We start from the raw sequence: 10,162 nt of genomic DNA on the forward strand, positions 1-10,162 counted from the left end.
TTACCAAAAAAGAAAGAAAATCACTCAAATATCATTACCAAATTTTTATGGCCTAATAAATTCTTAATATATATATTTTTTTGATAAGTAGATAATACATTAGTAAATTAGTAATATTAATATATATTACTAATTTACATTTTATGGCCTAATGCTAATAGTCTAATATTATATTACTATTAGTAATATAATTTAAGTCTATATATAAATTAATATATAAATCAGTATACTAAATAATTACATATGAAATAATGATATAGTAATACTAATACTATTAGTAATTTAGTATTTGCATACTAATACTATCACTATAGTCTATCAATAATGTAGTTATAATAAATTAAACTCACTATAACAAACACTAATATACAGTTATTCTAATATATCATATAGTTATAATAAATACTAATATATAGTTATTTTAATACTAATAGTATTAGACTATTGGTAATAATTTTGATAAATACATTATTGTATTAGGAAACGGCGCCGTTGCCTCTCCAGTATCCCAAATTCCCAATCTAAGACCCGCGCTTCTCTTCCTCACTCTCTTATTCTACCTCTCTGCCCTCTCACGCGGCCACGGCCCACGCCGTTGCACTGTGCACATCTCGCCGTCGACCCCTCAGTCTGAGTCCCCTCCCTCTCGCCGTCGCCCCCTCAGAAACACAGACCCGCTCTCTCGCCGTTGCACCTCCCCTCACGGCCTCACCTCTCGAGCCGTTCCCATCACGCACACAGCCCCTCGGCGCCTCTCTCAACGCTGCGCTGCCCGCTCTGTCTCTCACCATCTCACTCTCACGCAGCCCTCCCATCTCTCACGCAGCCTTCAGCCCCTCTCTCACGTCTCTCTGTCTTCGACGGTAATTTTTCACACTTATTTTTTTTTCCATCCATTTCACTTATTTAAGTTATTTGAAATATGGTATGAATCATAATCAGACTTTATATATAGCTAGTGATCTGTAATATCTGTATATGTATGTGTGTGTGTGTGTGTTGTTTTTCATGAACTTGGATGAACTTTTTATAAATGTTTGTGTTAATCCGATGTAGTTTGCATGGTAGCCCTTCAAATTTTCAGATTGCAGGCTGCCTATATTTAGTTATAGAGTTAAGTTATTTTGCTATAACTCTTTTTACAACCCGGTTCCAAATGGAGGGTAGTTATGTAAAATTTGAATTTAAATAAATCTGAATTTTAATGTTTTTAATGAAATGAATGTATCACATTAAGTTGTAAAATAATTATATGAATATTATTCTTATTACTTATAATATGTTAGTAGCAATGCACAACATTTCGAGGTTGCTAGGAATTAATTTCTACAAGTTCTAAGGTTCAAGTAGCAAATGTTAAACCATAAACATGAATGTTGGATTTACTGATAGAGAGAAGATCTATGTACAGTGCAGATTACAACATAACACTCATTCCATTCTCTCCATCCATTTTCATACAACATAGGCCCTCAACAGTCTCAACAAGTCTTGGTCTTCAAACAAATTCATAGAGAGGATCTAGCTAACATGTTTTATGGCAAAGAGAGGATCTATTCATTTCTATTTATCAGGATAAGCTAACATCTGTTCCCCTAACAATTAAAACCTGCAGCTTGCTTATATATATATATATAATATATGTATGTATGTATGTTTAGACAACATATGATATATAAAATTGACTTTTTGTACTGATCATGCATTTATATTGCAATTCTTTTCTTGTCATTTATATTGCTATCTTTTGAGTTTTTTGTACTGATCAGATTTTGGAATAAAAGTATAAAACAGGTTTTTTTTTAACAAATTTGCATTTTATTAAAACTGAAAAATTGGACCGAACCAGACTAGAACCGGTAAAACCGGAAGTACTGGTTTAAGGGGGTAACCGGTGTGTAATTTGTTTTTGAGGACCGAACTAAACCGGTTACACCTCTAGATCTGGCCATAGGTGTAGAATGTGGCCTCTATTATTTTTTTTGATAAGTAATAACTTTATTAAGCACAATGTAATAGGCAAAGTCCGAGTACACAGGAAGTATACACAAGAAACACCTAATACATTCTAAAACTTAGAAAAACGAAGACAAGAACTCGTTTACAGCCCCACCCTTCAGTACAATAGCAGAGAACCAGCTAAGTAGAATGCTTATAAAAAACTTCCAAAATGCATCTCTATTGCGTTCCCGATCATTAAAGCACCTCTCATTTCTTTCCAACCAAATACACCACATAATACACAATGGCATCATTTTCCATGCAGCTGCCACTTGGGAACTCATTTGAAAGTTGGTCCAACATGTTAGGAAGTCGACCACTGCTTCTGGCATAACCCAGCACAGCCCAACCCTTCCAAACACACCATCCCATGGCCTTTGTTTTGAGTGCAATCACTTTGGTGACAAAGTGATTTATGTTCAGCTTGGCTATTCGCAAAATGCACAATCCTGCCACGGGAGTAAACAATAGAATGCACAACCCTGTCATGAGGGTAACTAGTAGAATACACAACCCTTGCACGGGGTAAGCATGACCTCTGTTTTGAGTGCAATCACTTTAGTAACAAAGTGATGTATGTTCTGCTTGGCTATCTGTAGAATGTACAACCCTGCCACGGGGTAAACATGACCTCTATTTTGAGTCATCACTTTGGTGACAAAGTGATGTATATTTTGCTTGGCTATCTGCAAAATGCACAACCCTGCCATGTGGTAAACATGACATCTGTTTTGAGTGCAATCACTTTAGTGAGTGATTGATTTATGTTCTGTTTGGCTCTCCGTAGAATGCACAACCTTGCCATGGGAGTAAACATAGCCTTTGTTTTGGGTGCAATCACCTCGGTGACAAAGTGATTTATGTTCTGCTTGGCTATCTTCATAATGCACAACCCTCCTCTCACAAGGTAAACATGATCTCTGTTTTGAGTACACTCACTTTAGTGACAAGAGCCACAAGTGCGTTAACAGATTGGAATAAGTGCCAAAGAGTACAAGAGACTATTGGAGGATTTTTATTCAGGAAATTAATTACTTTTCTTTTTGAATAGTATTATGAGATAATGCTACGTTATTTGAGACTTTGTGGAGTTTTATTTGATTTTATATGTTAATAGAGTTCATGGATGTCTCTGTGGAGGAATGTATATTTTTTAATAAATGAGTTTTACATGTTATAGGGCCTCGCTGTCACCATTTGGAGTCTATTCTTGTATTGTTGGAAACCTGATTTTAGGTAAAAGGAACTCGCTCCCTAACCCTCTGGGTACGGGTTGTGACACCGGGGGGCGGGAGGGATGCTACCTGGCATAATATTATCCTTTTCATCTTTTATATCGACTTGAATTGAATCGGAAACCTTTGATATTGGGCTTTGGATCAGATTTTTAACCCCAAAATCCAATCCAATCCAATCTGCCTGTGTTCAGCCCAATACCAAACGACGTCGAACCAAACAAACCCCTCCTGGATCCGCAACCCTAGTCATCGCTTTCTTGTCCGCTGCAATAGATGGTTTCTGGGTTTATCCAGGATTACATTACGACATATTTGATTAAATTTAGTTCCTAAATCTCTAGCTCTAAATTTGAGCCCTAGTTATTGAGGGTTTATCATGCTCTTTCTTTTGATGTTCCCATTTCGCTTTCTCTGTTTAAAAAATCGTAGGTTCGAGTTTTAATTGAGTGCTCACTCACTGGTGAATTAAACAATACTCTGTGAGATAAAGAAATGTTGGATGAAAGCAAGTTTGATGTGCATCTAAAACTGTGGGCACTTCGAGTTCCTCGCGAGTTTTGCAAGGTTGGCACTCGAATTTTAAACGGGTGGGTGAGATATTGTTTATTTTTTCTGTTCATCTTCTAGTTTTGATTTTATTTCTTTAAAGTCCTGGATGTTTATTTGCAGGTATTTACTTGACAAGGCTCGCATTAAGCCTATCACTGAAGATCCAACATGTGAGAAAAACCGTTACATGATTTTATCTGAAAGAGTTCAGAATCCTGGTACGAATAAGAAATAGTAAAATTTATTTAGATGAATTATTTGTTCTGGTATTTTGCAGAAAATGGATATAATGGTCCCCCTTATTGAAAATAAAAGAGCAACTAAAACTCAAATATTTTAGACTGTTGTGTTGTGAAGTTACAAAGATCAGGATGTTGAGGTTTCTTTGTACATTAAATGTAATTATGAAAAGAGATCCTTTCCAATTGCCAGACCAAATTAGATGATCCAATTAATGTTGAGTGTTTGGAATTTTTGGGCAGTATGGACCACAAATGAGCATTTGTGTCCCTCTCTTTCCGAATTGAACCAAACCATCAAATTCTGGCAGGAATTCGGGAGGATCTCAATTGCGTAATTGGCATAGTGCGTACTGAGCTTTATTGGTTGTTTTAGCAGTCTCCCTATATCATATGGTGGATCCTTGTGGCACTAAGTGTAAGATACAAAGATCTCATACATATTTGTTTTAGATGAGGGCCCAAGGCTACCAGGCCAGACACCTGGGGCTTGTTTGGGATTGCGTTAGGGGTCGTAAAAAGTGCTTAAATAGCCTCAAAAGCTCTTTAATGATAAAATTAGGTTGTCTGGTTGTTATATGTAACGGTATTTTTTAATCTAAAAAAACTAAAAAGTACGATTCAGGAAAAGCATCATTTTGATCATTTTAATGCTTTTCCTCAAACGTACTTTTCCGAATAATGTGGAACGTAATTCGAATTTTAAAGAAGATTGTCAATGGCCGAAAATACCTATACAACTTTCAAATAATTACAGCTTTGCCCTATGAATATTGAGTGTAATTGTATTGCTATTTCACTTTATGCATCATCGAAGGGATTTTTTTTTCATTATACTTACTGAAAATCCTATTGGACTATTTTCATTGTTATTTGATTATAAAATTTGATTTCATAATCTTTAAAAAATCAGAAGACCTTTTATGTCATTTCTACCTCAAAAAACACTTTTTTATATTGTTTCCAAACAAATGTAACAGGTTTGAAAATGCTTTAGACATATGGTTACCAAACAGTAAATAGCTTTTTAATAATAGAGCTTATTACTTAAGCTCTACAACTAAAAGCCCTAAACCTAAAAGCTATATTACCCCACCGCAATCCCAAACATGCACTACACATTGGACTTGGCGTGAGCTGTTATGAAGATTGACTGGTTCCCTTTGTGATTGAGCTGCATTTTCTTAGTTCTTCAATTGGGTTTCCGATTATTGGTACTTATATTTGTTGCATTTTTTAAAGGATTTTTTAGTTTCTTTTTTTTCTTGATTGTACTAAGAGGAGACTAAATCTTGGTTTATGAATTTGTGTTTGCTCTGGGATTTAGTCATTTGTGTTTTTAGGCTGTGTCATTTCACTTGTTGTGCATATCTCTCATTATTTGCCAACTTTTTACTTTGGGCAGATTTATCTGATATTCCAGAAGAAAAACTTGGTGAACTGAAAGTTTTATGCAAGATTGAAGTAGTTCCCTATTCACTGACACTTGGATATTCATATTGGAGTACAGGTTAGTTGGCTTCTTTGCATATTATACAGCCAAGCCAGTATTAGTTGTTTTGTCTTTATAAGAACCCCCAAATATCCAGATTTAGGCTCTGCCTGTGTTCTGTCTTCATTTATAACAAACCTGATCTATGGAGGTTTAAGTGCCAAGGACTATATATTGAAATTTTCGATGTCGACATAATAATGATGTCTATTTGCTTTCCAATATTTTACTGTGTGACTAATGGACTACTTTCTGAATGGTTCTTTTGATTATAGATCATGTATTGAAGCAGATTCTACCTCCTGGAGTGGAGGTTCCTTCATCTTTTGAAACGATAGTTGAGTATCTAGTTTATGTTCTATGATTGCTATGTGATTTAGCAGAAACCTTACTTTGCACTGCTTGGTTTGTCTTACTGATTGTGCATCTCTTACTGAAGATGAATTAACATATCTTCATGCTTATACAGGTCACATTGCTCATCTGAATATACACGATGAATTACTTCTCTACAAGGATGTTATTGCAAAGGTTATCTATGATGTATGTTTTCGTTTCTGGATTTTACATTAACTGAGCCTTTGTGTTTTCGTTTCTGGATTTTACATTAACTGAGCCTTTGTTCTGTTTATTTGTGGAATGCCATCTAACAGGATGAATGTGATACATGTTTTAGCACAGAGGATACTTTGCCCTTTCTGACTCCAATGCTGCATTGCTTAATTTTTGTTTGTTAAATGTTCTTCTTCCTTTTTTTTTTTGGTTTGTGTTTGTGGTGTTGGGGGGGGGCTCATGGTCTAACTGACCTGCTTTGCAATGTCATGAGATAAGCAGTAACTTAAGTCAAATCATTTATCTAAATATTTTTACTGATTCTGTCAACGTTACTACTCTCTCTCGCTCTCTCTCTCTCACAAACACACAAAGAGTTTTTCTCATTAACAGTGCTCCTTTCTGGGTTCAAAAAACTTGTATGGTCATCAGCTGCTTAGACCTGTCAACAATGCTACTCCTGATACTGGGATTATCTGGATGCTCTGACCTAGAAACATTAATGTGGGTTGCTATGCCCTTGAGCCAATCTTTGTTCCTCTTCACAGAGATTAGTATTTGTACTTTCTAGTCTTCATATTGGTCACTTCTTTACTGTTGAACAGACCATTTTATATATATATATATATATATATGTAGTTGTTACCATGAGTTTCTATGCGTGGTTTTGACTTTTTATATTTTAAATATTTTTTAATATCTGCAGAAAAATTATCCAAGAATCAAAACGGTTGTTAATAAAGTTGGTACAATTACAAATGAGTTCCGTGTGCCAAAGTTTGAAGTTCTTGCGGGGCAAAATGATATGGTTACAGAAGTGAAGCAATATAGGGCAACTTTCAAGCTTGATTACAGCTTGGTCTACTGGAATTCAAGATTGGAACATGAACACATGCGGCTGGTTTCTCAGTTCCGAGCTGGGGAGACCATTTGTGACATGTTTGCTGGCGTTGGTCCCTTTGCTATTCCAGCAGCACAGAAAGGATGCGTAGTGTATGCAAATGACTTGAATCCAGATAGCATTCGTTTTCTGAAGATTAATGCAGAAATCAACAAAGTTGATGATCTTGTTTGTGCATACAACATGGATGCAAGAAAGTTCATTATGCAATTGATGGCGGTGCCAAATGGTGAGATTAAAATGGATCCTGATTTCCTCAATAGGAAATGTAGTGAGAAATATGAGATGGAGGCCAACGAGGAATCAAAGTCGGAAAATGGGAAGCCAACTGGTGGTATAAATGTGTAATCATATTTTTGATTTTGCTGTAGGCATGCCATGCTGATGTAGGGTTTCATCCAATTTTTCTGTTTCCTGCAGTTGAGGTGAAGTACGTACCAGATACTATTACTAGTGATCTGGAGTGTGCGCAAGGCTCAAGTAGGAAAGCAGATACATCTGTTTCTGCAGTTAAAAGGCCTTCAGGTAATTGTCAAGAAGGTAACATATGCACTGCAATCAGGCTATGGGCTGTAACTAATTCTGATGCAGTGAAGTGCCTCCTCATTGTGTCAGTATGTTCACTGCTGGAGCTAGATGCATGTGCAATTTACCTTTGCCTGCCCAAAGAAATGAAAAATCCCTTTAATAAAATGTGACTAGTCTCTATATCAACAATCGAAATGGCTACATTTTCCTACATATTTTCCTCCACAGAGAATGGGGGTGCTGACGGAACTCATTCCTCTGAAGCTTGTCGAAGAAAATGGAGCACAAATAAGAGGATGAGAGGCTCTGAGATATCAAATGCTAAGACTTGGGAACATGTTGATCATTTGATAATGAACTTACCTGCTTCTGCTCTTCAATTTCTTGGTAACGTGCTTTTGAACGAATTGTCTTTTAATGGATCATCTCATCATCTGTTCTGTTGGGTAAACATCTTTTGATTTGTGTGCTTTAATTAGTATATTTTTTTGGTATGTCACATTGTAACTATCATTCTTAGAATTGGGAAGACCAGATCATAAATGCCTTTCACAATTTTAGATAAAGATTTGATTTTGTTGTTTCTATTGTTAGCACTTTGATAAACATTGCCATGTCATATGTTTCTCCGTGTTCACATTTTCGCTTGCTTCTCTGTTCCCTGTCCAGTAAGATTTAGTGACAGAATAAGTTTCCTCAGATGTATTTAGGGGCATACTCCATAGGGAATATTGGAAGGGACCTCTTCCATGGATTCATTGCTATTGCTTCATGCGGGCAAATGAAACCCAAGAAATTATAGTTTCGGTAAGTTCACTCTGCACTGTTTTTCCCTTGTTCATTTTTCTATCTGCAATGCTGATTAGTTTCCTGCAAGTCCTTTAGCTTGGTTATATTTTTATCATCATTTTCTGTTTTTAATTTCTGGTTCCTAGAATGTATTTAGGTGTTCTTTTGTATACATCATGTGTACATGGGTTTTGCCTACTTCATTCATATTAATAAAATTTTCATTTTTTTTATATTATCATTAGACGGTATTTTTGCGAAGTAGTGGGGGTGGGTCCCTAGGGGCACTGCCTTCTCACATTTGCCTCCCCATTCGGCCAATTTTATTGTAGATTTACTGTTAACTATTCCAGTTCAGCGTAGGAAATTCTTTTTATTCATTTTTAATTGAAAAATTCTACTTATCATCCTCACACCAACATATGACTTGTCATTTTTGCCCTTCTATTTAAACACACATATTAATGTGTATATATATATGTTTAAATAGAATGATAAAAATGACAAATCAAATGGTAGTGTCTGGTGTGGGTATGATAAGTAGCATTCTCATTCTTGTACTGTGATTGAAACTGCTTTTCCAACCAATTTGCAGGAGGCAGAATCTGCCTTGAATGCCCGTATACAAGACCCAATATTTCATAGGGTTAGGGATGTGGCTCCAAACAAGGTATCGCCTATTATTACCACTTATCTTTTATATATATATATATATATATATATATATATATATATATATTACTCCGTAGTTATAGCCATGCCTTGGTGGCCCTTCTGTTTTCTTAACTTTGTCTTGCTATATGCAGGCAATGTTTTGCTTGAGTTTTAGGCTGCCAGAAGCATGCTTCAATGAAGATACCACTGACAATGTAATTCATAATGCTGCTGGAGAGTGATTAGCACTTCATATTTTGCCAAAGCTTCAAGATTGGGTTTGACGCAGTATTAGGTGCGGGTACAATGGGTTAAGTGACCTTGAACCCAAAGAAAACTGCCAACAAAAAATAGGGGATGGCCTCGATGGGTCACTTTGAGTTAGTTGATGGCAAAAAGGTTGAGAATTATTGAGATAAATTAACAATTTGAAGTGCCTTTCTTCCATGAGCCCTACAGTGTATCATTCCCTTTTGTTGGGCCTTATGGTCAATCGGAACATCAACAAAAACCTGAGTCAACATTGTCTGACTACGATCTATCTCAACATAAACAAAGATTCGACTGGTGCTCTGTCCAACTTCTAAAACTGTTGTTTTCTCAGGATAATTGTCTTTTGATTTGCGTTTTCCCTAAGCCTACCAATTTGTGTTGGCTCAAATGGGGGTTCGTGTCTGACCCATTAGACGGGTATTAAACTTAACGGGTATATACATCATGGCATCCCAGCTCTTCATTAGACGGGTTTATCTGACCCGACCCAAGATGCAACTTGATATAAAAACTTAACAGAGATTTGGAAGCCTTTTCTTCTTGACAATTATCCTCATAGATGGCTTCTTGACTGCAAAGCTAAGAAAAGTTAAAATGGTCATTTCTACCAGTCAAGCTAGTCTAATTCTAGTTGGTCATTTAAGTGGGTATTAAACTTTAACATTTGGCTAAGTGTTGCTTGATGCTTGTATTTCGAGAAATGCCTCCCTCTATTTGAAGGGGATAGAAATTCTTTAGAGTTCTTGACCGAATTTAAAGTGGGAGAGACATGCATGCAATATACTCGGACAGGTATAAATATTGTGTGATCTGCTTCATGTATTTATCTCTTTCTCACACTAGTTATCAAGAACTTATTAGCATTTGACTACGTGTTGGCCTCCAGCCATTTGAAGGAGAGAGATTATCTAGAGTTCAATCGAATCTAGAGTGTGAGACATGCATG

At 36.2% G+C, this 10,162-nt stretch overlaps 1 protein-coding gene across 4 annotated transcripts; it reads left to right on the forward strand.

Moving 5' to 3' along the window:
- The first annotated feature begins 504 nt into the window (after positions 1-504).
- Positions 505-9,571, forward strand: LOC108992689 (tRNA (guanine(37)-N1)-methyltransferase 2). Of its 4 annotated transcripts, XM_018967316.2 has the most exons (13): positions 505-863; positions 2,789-2,908; positions 3,669-3,826; positions 3,909-4,006; positions 5,433-5,537; positions 5,795-5,857; positions 5,989-6,062; positions 6,778-7,306; positions 7,393-7,497; positions 7,729-7,887; positions 8,201-8,307; positions 8,885-8,959; positions 9,096-9,571. In XM_018967316.2, exons 3-13 carry the CDS (start codon positions 3,732-3,734, stop codon positions 9,183-9,185), a joined length of 1,500 nt encoding a protein of 499 aa, XP_018822861.1. In that variant the 5' UTR covers positions 505-863; positions 2,789-2,908; positions 3,669-3,731; the 3' UTR covers positions 9,186-9,571. The 4 variants fall into 4 exon arrangements, with proteins under 4 accessions (XP_018822861.1, XP_018822860.1, XP_018822863.1 ...); XM_018967315.2 differs by lacking the exon at positions 2,789-2,908; XM_018967318.2 differs by lacking the exons at positions 2,789-2,908; positions 3,669-3,826.
- The last annotated feature ends 591 nt before the right edge of the window (positions 9,572-10,162 follow it).

The sequence above is a fragment of the Juglans regia genome, chromosome 1 (genome assembly GCF_001411555.2).
Source record: "Juglans regia cultivar Chandler chromosome 1, Walnut 2.0, whole genome shotgun sequence".
Classification (NCBI taxonomy): domain Eukaryota; kingdom Viridiplantae; phylum Streptophyta; class Magnoliopsida; order Fagales; family Juglandaceae; genus Juglans; species Juglans regia.

Bases quoted from the DNA above. Each gene is read 5' to 3' on its own strand.
- LOC108992689 (XM_018967316.2), top strand. From the start codon at position 3,732: ATGTTGGATGAAAGCAAGTTTGATGTGCATCTAAAACTGTGGGCACTT. The intron at 4,007-5,432 runs GTACGAATAAGA...TACTTTGGGCAG, and splicing joins TGAAAGAGTTCAGAATCCTG to ATTTATCTGATATTCCAGAA. The intron at 7,888-8,200 runs GTAACGTGCTTT...AAGTTTCCTCAG, and splicing joins TTCTGCTCTTCAATTTCTTG to ATGTATTTAGGGGCATACTC.